Source organism: Vulpes vulpes, chromosome X, assembly GCF_048418805.1.
Source record: "Vulpes vulpes isolate BD-2025 chromosome X, VulVul3, whole genome shotgun sequence".
NCBI lineage: Eukaryota > Metazoa > Chordata > Mammalia > Carnivora > Canidae > Vulpes > Vulpes vulpes.
Genome location: NC_132796.1, coordinates 65,384,768 through 65,400,813, shown reverse-complemented (window position 1 = coordinate 65,400,813; position 16,046 = coordinate 65,384,768). Strand labels below are relative to the sequence as shown.

Sequence of the window (16,046 nt, the reverse complement as noted above, 5' to 3'; positions counted from 1 at the left end):
TAGTAGTTCCTGAAGATTAGGGTGGCTGTGGCAATTTCTTAAAAGCAGACAACAGTGAACTTTGCCACATTGATGGATTTTTTTCCCTTTCATAAGCCATTTATCTGTAACATGCAGTGCTTTTTGACAGCATTTTACCCAAAGTAAAACTTCTTTCAAAATGGAAGTCAATCATCTAAAACTCTGCTTTTGCTTTATCAACTTTATTAATATTAATGTAATATCCTAAATGGTTTGATACCATTTCAACAATCTTCACAGCATTTTCACCAGGAGTAAACTCCAACCCAAGAAGCCATTTGTTTTTCTAATCCACAAAAAACAAATCCTCATCAATTAAAGTTTTTTTTTTGTTGGAGTTCAATTTGTCAACATATATCATAACACCCAGTGCTCATCCTGCCAAGGGCCCCCCTCAGTGCCCATCAACCCAGTCACCCCAAACCCCCACCCACCTCCCCTTCCACTACCCCTTGTTCATTTCCCAGAGTTAGGTGTCTCTCATGTTTTGTCACCCTCACTGATATTTTCACTCATTTTCTCTCCTTTCCTTTTATTCCCTTTCAGGAATTTTTATATTCCCCAAATGAATGAGACCATATAATATTTGTCCTTCTCTGATTGACTTATTTCACTCAGCAAAATACCCTCCAGGTCCATCCACGTCGAAGCAAATGGTGGGTATTTGTCGTTTTTAATAGCTGAGTAATATTTCATTGTATATATACCACAGCTTCTTTATCCATTCATCTTTCGATGGACACCGAGGCTCCTTCCACAATTTGGCTATTGTGGACATTGCTGTTGTAAACATCGGGGTGCAGGTGTTCCAGTGTTTCACTGCATCTGTTTCTTTGGGATAAATCCCCAGCAGTGCAATTGCTGGGTCATAGGGCAGGTCTATTTTTAACTCTGAGGAACCTCCACACAGTTTTCCAGAGTGGCTGCACCAGTTCACATTCCCACCAACAGTGCTATTGAAACATATTAATTTAGTGTCATCATGATACCTATTCAGTCCCTATTTTTGCAGATTGTTCCCTTGGACTTCCACTTTCTATTACAGAAACCCCCTTAGTATTTCTTGCAGAGCTGGCTTGGTGGTCACATATTATTTCAGTTTCTGCCTATCTTGGAAGCTCTTTATCTCTCCTTCTATTCTATTCTGAATGAGAGCCTTGCTGGATAAAGTATTCTTGGCTGCATGTCCTTCTCTTTTTTCATTTTTTTAATAAATAAATTAATTAATTAATTAATTTTTATTGGTGTTCAATTTACCAACATACAGAAAAACACCCAGTGCTCATCCCGTCAAGTGTCCCCCTCAGTGCCCGCCACCCACTCCCCCCTACCCCCCGCCCTCCTCCCCTCCCACCACCCCCAGTCCGTTTCCCAGAGTTAGGAGTCTCCATGTTCTGTCTCCCTTTCTGATATTTCCTACCCATTTCTTCTCCCTTCCCTTATGTTCCCTTTCACCATTATTATTTATATTCCCCAAATGAATGAGAACATATAATATTTGTCTCTTCAATAAATGGTGCTGGGAAAATTGGACATCCACATGCAGAAGAATGAAACTGGACCACTCTCTTGCATCATACACAAAGATAAACTCAAAATGGATGAAAGATCTAAATGTGAGACAAGATTCAGTCAAAATCCTAGAGGAGAACACAGGCAACACCCTTTTTGAACTCAGACAAAGTAACTTCTTGCAAGATACATCCACAAAGGCAAAAGAAACAAAAGCAAAAATGAACTATTGGGACTTCATCAAGACAAGAAGCTTTTGCACAGCAAAGGATACAGTCAACAAAACTAAAAGACAACCTACAGAATGGGAGAAGATATTTGCAAATGACGTATCAGATAACGGGCTAGTTTCCAAGATCTTAAAGAACTTCTTATACTCAACACCAAAGAAACAAACAATCCAAACATGAAATGGGCAAAAGACATGAACAGAAATCTCACAGAGGAAGACATAGACATGGACAACATTCACATGAGAAAATGCTCTGCATCACTTGCCATCAGGGAAATACAAAGTGAAACCACAATGAGATACCACCTCACCCCAGTGAGAATGGGGAAAATTAACAAGGCAGGAAACCACAAATGTTGGAGAGGATGCGGAGAAAAGGGAACCCTCTTACACTGTTGGTGGGAATGTGAACTGGTGCAGCCACTCTGGAAAACTGTGTGGAGGTTCCTCAAAGAGTTAAAAAATAGATGTGCCCTAGACCCAGCAATTGTGCTGTTGGGGATTTACCCCAAAGACTCAGATGCAATGAAACGCCGGGACACCTGCACCCTGATGTTTCTAGTAGCAATGTCCACAATAGCCAAACTGTGGAAGGAGCCTCGGTGTCTATCGAAAGATGAATGGATAAAGAAAATGTGGTTTATGTATACAATGGAATATTACTCAGCCACTAGAAACGACAAATACCCACCATTTGCTTCAACGTGGATGGAACTGGAGGGTATTATGCTGAGTGAAGTAAGTCAATCGGAGAAGGACAAACAGTGTATGTTCTCATTCATTTGGGGAATATAAATAACAGTGAAAGGGAATATAAGGGAAGGGAGAAGAAAAAGACTCCTAACCGAGGAAACGAACTAGGGGTGGTGGAATGGAGGGGGGCGGGGGGTGAGGGTGAATGGGTGATGGGCACTGAGGGGGGCACTTGACGGGATGAGCACTGGGTGTTATTCTGTATGTTGGTAAATTGAACACCAATAAAAAATTTATTTAAAAGATAATAATAATAATAACTGAAAACCTCTTTTTTATGATAGTCACACACAGAGAGAGAGAGAGAGAGAGCGATAGTCACACACAGAGAGAGAGAGAGAGAGAGCGCGCGCAGCAGAGACACAGGCAGAGGGAGAAGCAGGCTCCATGCACCAGGAGCCTGACGTGGGACTCGATCTTGGGTCTCCAGGATCGCACCCTGGGCCAAAGGCAGGCGCTAAACTGCTGCGCCACCCAGGGATCCCTGAAAACCTCTTTAAATTGAGTGCGAAAACAGACATCCAAGTCTAGGAAGCAAGGATATACCCTAGCAATATAAACTGAAGGAAGACCACACCAAAACATATAGTAATTCAAATAGCAAAAAGTAAAGACGAGAATTTTAAAAGCAGCAAAAGAAAAAAAAATACTTAAAAGAAAAACCCCATGAGGCTATCAGCTAATTTTTCAGAAGAAACTGCAGGCCAGAAGATAGTGGCATGTTTAAAAAAAAAATGCAACCAAGAATGCTCCACCCTGCAAAGTTAACATTTAGAATAGAAGAAAAAAAAAGTTTTCCGAGCAAAAGTTACTTTTCACCTCAGAAGAAATTTTAAAGTGGATTCTTTAAGTGTAAAGAAACGGCCATAACTAGAAATAAGTTATAAAAGGGAAAAAATCAGGTAAAAGCAAATATATAGAAAATATAGTAGGTTAATCACTTGTAAAACCAGTATAGAGGTTAACACCAAAAAGTAGTTAAAATAAACTACATCTACCAAAATTAGGCAAGGGATACATAAACTTTAAAAAAAAATGTAAAATAAGATATCACATACATACAATATAGAGGGAATAAAAGTTGAATGCTTTTAGAATGGGTTTGAACTTAAGTGAACATACTTAATATGGACTTCTATATGCTTAACATATTATATATGAACATGATGATAACCACAAATCAAAAACTTTTAATAGAACCAGAATCAATAAAGAAAAAGGAAACCAAGCATAACACTAAAGAAAATCATCAAACCACATCAAAGACAGCAAGAGAAGAAACAACAGAACTATGAAAAACAAATAGAAAACAACAAAATGGCAATGAGTACATACCTATCAATAATTAATTTAAATGTAAACGGACTAAAATCTCTAATCAAGAGACATAAGGTGACCGAATGGATAAAATATTAATTAATGAATTTTTATTTAAAAAAAGACTTATCTAAATGCTGCCTACAAAAGACTAACTTCAGCCCTAATCCATATATACTGAAAGTGAAGGGATAGAAAAATATGTACCATGCAAATGGAAGCAAAACAAACAAATAAAAACAAGAACAAAGCTGTGATAGCAATACTTATATTAAACAAAATAGATGTTAAAACCAAGACTATAGCAAGAGATAAAGAAAAGTAGTACATAATGGTAAAAAAAAATCAATCTAGCAAAAGAATACAATTATGAATATCTATACAACCAAAATTGGAGCACCTGAACACGTAAAGTAAATATTAGTAGACATAAAGAAGGAAATTGACAGTAATACAATAATAGTAGGAAACTTTAACACCCTACTTACATCAATGGATAGATTATCCAGATACAAAGTCAACAAGTAAATTAGCTTTGAATGACACATTAGACCAGATCAGCCTAATAGAGATATATACAGAACATTCTGTGCAAAACCAGCAGACATTCTATTCAAGTTCTTATGGAACATTCTTCAGGATAGGTTACATGTTAGGTCACAAAACAAGTCTTCACATTTAAGATTTTTTTAAAGATTTCATTTATTTATTAATGAGAGACACACAGAGAGAGAGAGAGAGAGAGAGAGAGAGAGAGATGTAGAGACACAGGCAGAGGGAGAAGCGGGCTCCATGCAGGGAGCCCGACCCAGGACTCGATCCTGGGACTCCAGGATTACTCCCTGGGCTGAAGGTGTGCTAAACTGCTGAGCCACCAGGGCTGCCCCACATTTAAGATTAAAATTATATCAAGCATTTTTTCTGACCACAACAGTATGAAGCTAGAAATGAATTACCAAAAAAAAAAAAAAAAAAAAAAAAAAAAAACCAAGAAAAAAGTATACACATGAAGGCTAAACCAACAATGTGCTAATAAACAATGGGTCAACGAAAAAATCAGAGGAAATAAAAAAATACATAGACAAGTGAAAAGGGAAGCACAACAGTTCAAGATCTTTGGAATGCAGCAAATACAGTTCTAGGAAGGAAGTTTATAGCAATACATACCTAACTCAAGAAACAGGAAAAAATATCAAATAAACAACTTTACACCTAAAAGTGTAAAAGACAAATCCCAAAGCTACTAGAAGTGAGAAAATAATAAAAATTATAGTGAAAATAAATGAAATAAAGACTAAAAAACAATAGAAAAGATCAATGAAACCAAGAGCTGGCTCTTTGAAAAGATAAATGAACTGATAAATCTTTAGTCAGACTCATCAGGAAAAGGAGAGAAGGCTCAAATAAATCAATCAGAAATCAAGGAGGATAAATAACAAGTGAGATCACATAAATATGAAGGATATAAGAGAATAAATTGGGCAACCTAGAAGCCATGGATAAATTCCTAGAAACATAAAATCTTCCAAAACTGAATCAGGAAGAAATTGAAAATTTGGACAGACTGATCATGAGTAATGAAATTGAATGATTAATCAAAAAAACTCCCAACAAATAAGAGTTCAGGATGAGATGGCCTCACAGATAAATTCTACCAAACATTTAAAGAAGAGTTAATATTTTTTTGTTCTCAAACTATTCCAGAAATTAGAAGAGGAAGGAAAACTTCCAAATTATTCTATGAGGCCGTTATCTGGATACCAAACGCAGATAAAGACACAATAGAAAAAGAGAACTATGGGCCAATATCTCTGATGAACATAGATGCAAAAAACCCTTACCAAATATTAGGAAATCACATTTAACATGCATGAAAAGGCCCTTTTACCATAATCAAGTGGAATTTATTCCAGAGATGAAAAGTAATTCAATGTTGACACATCAGTTAATAGGATATATCACATTAAAAGGGGAAAGATAAAAACCATATAATCATCTCAATAGTTGTGGAAAACACACATAACATAATACATTTGTTCAACAAAGTAGATTCAGAGGGAGTACATATGAATATTAAAAAGGTCATATTTAAAAAAACCCACAGGTAACATCATGCTCAATGGTGAAATACTGAAAGCTTTTATTCTAAGATCTGGAACAAGACAAAGATGCCACTCTCAGCACTCTATTCAATATAGTACTGGAAGTCATAGCTACAGTGATCAAACAAGAACAAGAAATTAAAAAGCATCCAAATTGGCAAGGAAAAAGTAAAACCACTGCTATTTGCAGATGACATGATACATGATATAGGATTTTATATATATAAGCCCAGATTCCACCAAAAAAAAAAAAACTATTCGAACTGATAAATGAATTCAGTAAAGTTATAGGATATAAAATTTACATGCAGAAATATTTTGCATTTCCATACACTAATAATGAAGTAGCACAATGAGAAATTAATAATATAATCACATTTGAAATTGCACCAAAAAATAGCTAGGAACAAATTTAACCAAGGAAGTTAAAGACTTATGCTCTGAAAACTGTTAAGATATTGATGAAAGTAATTGAAGACAACACAAAGAAATGAAAATTCACACCATACTCATGGGTTAGAAAAATCAGTATTATCAAAATGGCCATACTACCCAGAGCAATATACAGATTCATTGTAATCTTAATCATATTACCGATAACATTTTTCACAAAACTAGTACAAATAATCCTAAAATTTGGGCAGCCACCACCTTCAGCCCAGGGTGTGGTCCTGGAGACCCAGGATCGAGTCCTACGTTGGGCTCCCTGCATGGAGCCTGCTTCTCCCTCTGCCTGTGTCTCTGCCTCTCTCTCTTCTGTGTCTCTCATTAATAAATAAATAAAATCTTTAAAAAAAAAGACCCCCAACTTACTTTTAAAAAATTCCTAAAATTTGTATAAAACACCAAAAATAATCTTGACAAAGAACAAGGCTGGAGTTATCACAATCCCAAATTTCAAGACAAACTTCAAAGCTACAGTAATCAAAACACTAGTACAAAAATAGGCACACAGATCAATAAAGTAGGATAGAAATCCCAGAAATAAACCCACATATATATGACCATTCAATCTATGACAAAACAGGGAAGAAGATTCAATGGGGGTAAAGACAGTCTTGTCAATAAATTGCTCTGGGAAAATGAGACAACTACATGCAAAAGAATGAAACTGGAGCACTTATTACACCATATACAAAAAAATGCAAACTAGATTAAAAACCTAAATATGAGACTTGATACCATGAAAGTCCTAAAAGAAAATGTAGGCAACAATCTCTCAGAAATAGACCCCAGCAACATTTTTGTGGATGTATCTCCTCAGGTTAAGAAAACAAAAGCAAATTAAAGTATTAGCACAACACCAAAACAAAAAGGTCTTGCAGAGTGAAGGAAATTGTCAACCAAATGAAAAGGCAATCCACTGAATGGGAGAAGATATTTGTAAATGATGTATCTAATAAAGGGTTAGCATCCAAAATATATAAAGAATCTATACAATTCAACACCAAAAAAAAAAAACAGATTAAAAAATGAGCAGAGGACCTGAATAGATATATTTTCAAAGAAGACATACAGTTTACCAACAGACACATGAAAAGATGCTCCACATTGCTAATGATCAGGAAAATCCCAGTCAAAATCACAATGAGATATTACCTCATGCCAGTCAGAATGACTAGTATGAAAAAGACCAAAAAACTGATAAATGTTGATGAGGATGCAGAGAAAAGTGAACCCTTGTGCACTGTTGGTGGGAATGAAAATTGGTACACAGTAAGATACCGCTTTGCACCTTGTCACAGTGGATAAAATAAGAAAACACAAGAAACAACTAGTGCAGGTGAGGATGTAGATAAAAAGAAACACTTGTGCACTGTTGGTGAAAATGCAAACTGGTGCAGCCACTGTGGAAAACACTATGTATGTTCTTCAAAAAATTAAATGTAGAAATGCCATATGATCCAGTCATCCCACTACCAGGTATTTAACCAAAGAAAACAAAAAAACTAATTTGAAAAGATATATGCACCCCTCTTTATTTTAGCATTATTTATAATAGGCATGATATGTTATCAACCTAAGTGTCTCTCAATAAATAAAGAGATAAAGAAGATGTGGTATATGTATACAACCAAATATTACTTAGCCATAAAAAAGAATGAGATGTTGCAATCTGCAACAACATGGATGGACCTAGAAAGTATTATGCCAAGGGAACTAAGTCAGAGAATGAGAAATACTATATGATTTCACTTATATGTTAAATCTAAAAACCACCAGATATGTTAAATATAGATATGTTAAATCTAAAAACAAACAAAAAAATCACAAAAACATACTCTTAAATACAGAAGACAAACTGGTAGTTGCCAGAGGGAAGGTGAATGGGGGGATGGGAATAGTAGATAAATGGGATTAAGATATACAAACTTCCATTTGTAAAATTAATATGTCACAGAGATGAAAAGTACAACATAGAGAATATAGTCAATAATATTGTAATGCCATTGTATAGGAAAAGGTAGTGACTATACTTACCATGGTAAGCACTGAGTATTATATATAATTATTGAATCACTCTTTTATATGCCTCAAAATAATATAGCATTGTATCCTAATTATACTTTCATACTAATAATAATACCTTCACTTTTTTCACAACCACAAACAAGTTCCCACAACTATTAGATACTTACTATTACTGAATAGCATTTATCAGAGGATTCCTAAAAACTAATGGGAAGGAAATATACAAAATGAAAACACATGCAATTCATGCACTTTCACCTGAATGACCCTATAAACATTACGTACTCAAACTCACACAAGAAATGTTGACCACAATATAAAAAGGCTAAAGCATTAATAACATTTAAAACACACACACACACAAAGAGCATACTGCTAGTATAGATGGTGTGTCAAAATTAAAGATCAGTGGTGAGGTTCTTTACATAACAATTTAGATTTTTCTGACTGATTTAAGGAAAATTTATTTTTTGAATATAATTTCTACGTGGCCAAAATATCAAAGGACTGTAAATTACATTTTGAGATAAAAGCATATGAAGTGAAATAAATTATTGTTTTAAATAACAATGGAACAACATGTCAGGTCCATCCTCAAATATGTAGATAATAAAGATATAGGTGTGTATACACAGAGTGCAAATAGTTTTGGAGCATTCAAAATATTCTGGGGCATTTGAAAACTTTGTTGGCACAATAAAACAATATGCATTTGAACTAATTGTATAAGCTCCATAATTAAAGAAATTTGTTTTCTGTTAAGCTTAACTTATACAGATTCACATGTAATCAGACATTATAATTTGGCAAAGAAAATGCATATTATTTACAAGTTCACAAAGCATGTAAATGGATTATTTTGTTAGGTATGTAAACAACATAGGCAACTTATAATCTAATTTGAATAAAAAATATAGAAAAGTAGAATTGTATCTTGAATGCCTCCTCAGACAAAATATTGAATATGTTTAAACTGTAAAAGAATAAAAATGAATAATTAAATCTGGAGGTAATATAAAAGTAATTACATTAAGTCAAAAATGACTATAAAGTCATGTTAAATTTTCTATCTAAATATTAATTACATGTAACTTGGAAAAAACATCCAGTTTCAGTTATACAAGATACCAAACTGGCTGAATACCTTTTAAAAATATCAGTTCATGTTAAACATACTAAAAATGTGTTTGAAACAGTTGAAATCGCAATGTTTATGAGAAATGAAAAGGCTAAGACTTCTTAAAACAAACACAAATCAGCAATTTGTTTTTAAAATGAAATATACATGATTATGGTTTATATTGTTTTATACTGTACCTTTCTTTAGTCCAGGAATGAAAGCTAGAAAAAGAGTTTAATAAAGTTAAAAACAATAAATATTTTGTCTTATTCACAACATGTTATATTAATTTAACTAAACAAATATAAATTGTAATGTATTGCAATGTACTTTCAACTTCACTTGGTAAAGAATGTGACAACTGAGATAGATAAGGTAGAAAATGGATAACTCATAAAATCTGTCTCTTATAATGTTTTCTTTTCCTTAAAATCAGACCAAGCCTATGCTATTTGCTGGCCTCTTCAGTAGTGATTAGTCCATTCCCTAAAGGGAATATATTTTTGAACTCAAAATTTTGTAAGAACTCAGTGGATTTTCTAGTTTTATTGCCAGTGATAGCAAAGTAGAGTTCTCTATTGAAATTTTCTCATGGAACCTCCTACAGGAAATGGAATATAAAGAAGAACATTGTTTTTGACTTAACAGATTGCTCTGCCTCCAAATGTGCTCCAATGCAGAAAAAAAAAGAGTAATAGGAAGAAACAAAAATCAACAGACACTAATATGAGGATGACCCAATAGATGTATTCTTAACTTGATTAAGACACTTTATCTATAATACAGCTATTTTCACAACTACAATTTATTTCTCACAATTAGAGTGCTAGGGACTAGAGATCATTATCATTATTTCCCAGGAAAATAAATTTAGGCTTTGCATTATGGACTTCCTTGTAAACGCTAAGATCATGCTTGATCTGGGGATAAAACTGGAGGGTATTATGCTGAGTGAAATAAGTCAATCGGAGAAGGACAAACAGTGTATGTTCTCATTCATTTGGGGAATATAAATAATAGTGAAAGGGAATATAAAGGAAGGGAAAAGAAATGTTGGGAAATATCAGGAAGGGAGACAGAACATAAAGACTCCTAACTCTGGGAAATGAACTAGGGGTGGTGGAAGGGGAGGAGGGCGGGTGTTGGAGGGGAATGGGTGACGGGCACTGAGGCGGACACTTGACGGGATGAGCACTGGGTGTTTTTCTGTATGTTGGTAAATTGAACACCAATAAAAATTAATTTAAAAAAAAGTCGAGGGATCCCTGGGTGGCGCAGCGGTTTGGCGCCTGCCTTTGGCCCAGGGCGCGATCCTGGAGACCCGGGATCGAATCCCACGTCGGGCTCCTGGTGCATGGAGCCTGCTTCTCCCTCTGCCTGTGTCTCTGCTTCTCTCTCTCTCTGTCTATCATAAATAAATAAATCTTTAAAAAAAATAAAAAAAATAAAAAAAGTCGATTTTTATTTTTTTTAATTTTTATCTATTTAATTTTTAAAAGACTATTTATTCATGAGACACACACACACACACAAAGGCACAGGCAGAGGGAGAAGCAGGCTCCACACAGGGAGCCTGACGTGGGACTCTACCCTGGGTCTCCAGGATCATGCCCTCGGCCAAAGACGCCGCTAAACCGCTGAGCCACCAGAGCTGCCCAAAAGTCAATTTTTAAATAAAATAATTATATGTTTATAGACACTTGGATATATGCTGACCTGGGCAATTATCAAAATTATTCTTTGTTAAAATTTTAAGATCAACAGTAAAAATGATTTCCTGATGTATTTAATAATATGTATATAAATATGAAAAACTTTTGGGCAGCCCGGGTGGCTCAGCGGTTTAGCGCCGCCTCCGGGTGATCCTGGAGACCCGGAATTGAGTCCCATGTCAGGCTCCCTGCATGGAGTCTGCTTCTCCCTCTGCCTGTGTCTGTGCCTATTTCTCTCTTTTTTCATGAATAAATAAATAAAATCTTTAAAATAAATAAATAAATATAAAAACTTTAAAGATCAATATTTTGAACCTCTTTAAAAATTGGTTTTGAATAAAATTAGAATATTATTGAGTAAGGAAAAGCTTAGGTTATAGGCAGGGAGAGATAGGAGGCCCCTGACTGTCCTGAATAAGCTCAGAGAAGGCTACATGACCAGGTTCACAGAACTCCCTATTGTAGGGAAATGCTGAGGTGTGCAAAACTAGAGTTAAGGGAACAAACCAGATCACCTGGCCCTGAACGTTAAGGAGTATTGTTTTTTTTTTTTTTTTTTGTCAGCTACATTGTAATCACAGAAAATGACCAGACCTCAAAGAAGAAGGCAATAAGGATATTATCAATAGTCCTATCCAAATCAAGATGGCACAAGAATCTCAAGGTCACAAGCTTCCTAGTCAGTTCTCAGTAAAAGACTGCCACTAAAAGCCTACAGTGGCAACCCATTTAGGATCCCTCACTCTAAAGAGCTCTTTTCTCTCCTTTCTGTTCTCACTTTTGCTTAATAAACTTTCATTTCACTTCACCCTTTGTTGTTCATGAAATTCGTTCTTTGACACCATGAGACAAGATCCCTGCAATTCTGTAATATTATGAAACCCAAGATATATGAAATGCTTAGAGAGAAGGAATAGGTCAGAGATAGAAAAAGTGAAGGTGAAAGCAATATCTTTATACAAAGATAATGATTAATGAAAGAGCATTGCCTACTTTAAGTGCCATTGGCATATACACAGCACATTAATTTTTTTAATATAAAACATTTCATCCATAAGAAGTGCAACTGAATGATAACACTAGCTGAAGTATATGTATATTTAAAAAAAACAGTGCTTTCACAAGACACTTTGGGTAGAATCAGTCTTTGAAAAATTCTACAACACTCAGCTCTTCAAAAAATGATTATACTTCAGTGATAATTATCACACAGACACAATATTCTAATTTATTGTTGGAATTAATAATCAACTCTGGTAATACATAAACATAGAATTTTCAAATAAAATAGTGTGAAAAAGAAAGGCAGCTTTAGGCAGAGAGGTAATGTGCTTGCTTTCATTTTTAAGACTGCAATTTTAACGTGGTCTAAATATTAGTTCTCAAAATATTTTCTAATTTGGTAATTAAAAAATCAGAAAAAAATAAAATGGATATTGACTTATTTCTAAGGGTCAAGAGGTATGAATGAAGGAAGCAAAACTGTAACAAGAGATGAAGAAGGGTACATCTCATCCCAGATGAGATGACAACAATGAAAAAGAAAACAAACACATTTTAAAAACATATCCTAGGAGTTGTTTAGCTCTTAGGCTGAAAAATAAAAATTGATTTACAAACCATTACAATCAAATATTGATAAAATTTTGTTTAAAATTCAGGGCCATAAGCAGACTCTGCATAAAATTTCCAATACTAATTCTGAAGAGGCACACACTCATGACATGAAATGATGAAAAACTGAAACCATTTCCCTCTCTAATATACAGAGGATGAGTTAAGATGGCAGATATCTAAGAGGACCTTATGCTTTTGTTTCTCTAGAACATAGCTAGATATCTACCAAATCATTCTAAACACCCATGAAATTGACCTGAAGACTGAGAGACCAAACTGCACAACTAAAGGGAGAAAAGAGGCAGCATCATGAAAGGTAGAAGGTGCAGTGATGTGATTTGGGGGAGAAAAGAATCCCACGTGCTGCAGAGGGGAGAGAGCCCTGATCAGGGAGAAAGGAGAGATAGGTAGGGAGAAAGAGAGAGAGAGAGAGAGACAGAGAGACAGAGAGAGACAGAGAGAGATGGGGGAGATAAAGCATCATACAAGGTATTGCACAAGAAAAATACTTCACCAAAACCACTGACTGGGAAAAGAAGAAAGGCTGATTATTGCAAAATTTTACAAACAGAGCTGAAAATCTGAAGCTTTAAAAGTCAGCACCATCACCAGTGTCAAGCCTGACAAGTATAGTATTGCTCCTGTGGAGAAGAAGGGAAGAGGCAGAGGAACATGCTGGGAGAGATACATTTCCCCTTCTTGAAGTGTATTTGGGAGAGGGAACACTGCCTTTCAGGGACAAAAGAGCCAGCAGGCACTATTAAGCTGCCCCATTCATTATCATACAAGCAGAGACACCTGCTGAGGACAGCTATCCTGGATAATGTTTTTTTTCCTGTGCTTTGCCATAAACTCCAAACCCCTGTGCAGTCATGCAATTGCTTTTTTGGGACAAACCAGTATCAGCCACAGCCTGAGGAGGCCCTACCCCAGAGGATCAGTGTAGGTCCATGTCATGCTGGGTCCTTAAAATTTGGAGTTGTAAAACCCAGGCATGAGATAAAACACAGGAGCATGGCACCACTGCCAGAAGGTGGATAGTGTTGACACAGAAAGGGTGAAGGCAGGGATCTGACAGAAGCCTGAGACATAAGAGAGGAGGGATTTTGCTCTTTTGTGAAGGCTTCTTGAATAGCAGTGGGTGAGGACTCCCATCTCCAGGGAAGAGAGGGGGCTGAAGCCATTTTCACCCCTCCTATCAGAATGAATGGGCTTTAGTGAGTAGCACAGAACACAGTGGAAGCTCTAGATGCTTGCATGCACTCTGCACGTGCCTTTTTTACTGAGGTAAGTATGACTGAGAGCCAAATCAGCTGCAGGCCCCTCCATCAGAGGACGAGCACAAACCTTGCACACACAGGTCTACTGATCATAGAGTGCTACAGAGCTTCAGCTTTAGTGCATATAGGACCAGGCACAGGCTTTCTTAACACACAAAAGACAGAAATCAAAATAAAATGACAAGATGGAGGCATTCATCCCAAAAGAGAGAATAAGAAGAGGTCATGGTCAGGGATCTAATCAAAATAGATATAATATGCTTGACTAGAACTTAAAACAAGAATTATAAGGATAATAGCTGGGTTTGAGAAAAGCATAGAAGAATCCAGAGATACTTTTTACTACAGAAATAAAAGACCTAAAACCTAGTAAGGTTGAAATAAAAAAGCTATAAATCAAGATGCAAAACCAAATGGATATAATTTGTACAGTATGGAAGAAGCAGAGAATGAGTAAGTGGTGTAGAAGATAAAATTAGGGAACATAATGAAGCTGAAAAGAAGAGGGAAAGAAAAATATTAGACCATGAATGTAAACATAGGGAACTCAGTGACTCCATAAAATATAATAATGTTAGTATCAAAGAAATCCAAGAAAAAGAAGACAGGGAAAAGTAGCAGATGGTTTATAGGATGAAATCATAGCTGAAAAATTCCCTAGTCTGCAGAAGGAAACAAACATCCAAATTCATAAGGCATGGAGTACTTCCATAAAAATTAACAAATGTCACCCAACACCAAGACATATCATAAATTTGCAAAATACAGAGATAATCCTGAAATCAGTAAGGGAAAAAAATCATCAACCTACAAGGGAAAGCAAAGAAAGGTCATAGCAGTTGTCTCCACAGAAATCTGTAAGGGCAGAAGAGATTGGCAATGATATGTTCAACATATTGACTGGGAAATATATGCAAATAAGAACATTTTATCCATCAAGGCTGCCACTCAGAAAAAAAGGAGAGACAGTTTCCCAGAAAAGGAAAGATAAGGGAATTCATCACCACTAAACTACCTCTAAAAGAAATATTAAAGGGGACTCTTTCAGAGGGAAAAAAGGAGCAAAACAATGAAGACTAAAAAGGAAGAGAAAAATCTCCAGAAACGATTTTACAGGTAATACAATGCACTAAATTCATATCTATCAATAACCACTCTGTATGAAAATGGACTAAGTGCGCTAATCAAAAGACATAGGCTATCAGAATTGATAATAAAAAAAGATCCATCTACATGCTGTCCTCAAGAGACACATTTTAGACCTAAAGACACCTCCAGATTGAAAGTGAGTGGATGGAGAACCTTCTATCATATTAATGGACATGAAAAGAAAGCCAGAGAAGCCATACATATTTCAAACAAATTAGATTTTTAAACCAAAGACTGTAACAAGAGATGAAGAAGGGTACTATATCATAATTAAGGGGTCTATCCAACAACAACAACTAACAATTGTAAATCTTTGTACCCTCAATGTGGGAGCATGGGAAAATATGAATTAATTAATTACAAACAGAAACAAACTCATTGCTAATGATAAAATCATGGTAGGGGACTTAACTCACAGCAATGGACAGATCATCTAAGTTGAAAATGAACAAGGAAACAATGGCTTTGAATAACACATTGGACCACATGGACTTAACAGGTATGTTCAGAATGTTTCATACTAAATCAGCAGAATACACAATATTCTGAATGCACATGGAATATTTCCAGAATAGATCACATGCTGGTTCACAAATCAGGCCTCAACAAGTACAAAAAGTTTGGGATCATACCACGCATACTTTCAGAGTACAATGCTATGATACTTGAATTCAACCACAAGAAAACATTTGGAAAGGCCACAAATACATGGAGGTTAAAGAATATCCTAGAGGCATCTGGGTGGCTCAGTGGTTGAGC

At 35.6% G+C, this 16,046-nt stretch overlaps 1 protein-coding gene across 1 annotated transcript in view; it reads right to left on the bottom strand.

Annotated features, from left to right (window-relative positions):
- The window catches only part of PCDH11X (protocadherin 11 X-linked), a 335,833-nt gene that overhangs the window by 63,579 nt on the left and 256,208 nt on the right, over positions 1-16,046 (bottom strand). Inside the window, 1 exon segment of the mRNA XM_072743505.1 lies at positions 9,727-9,750. Within this exon segment, the coding sequence (XP_072599606.1) occupies positions 9,727-9,750 (24 nt within the window).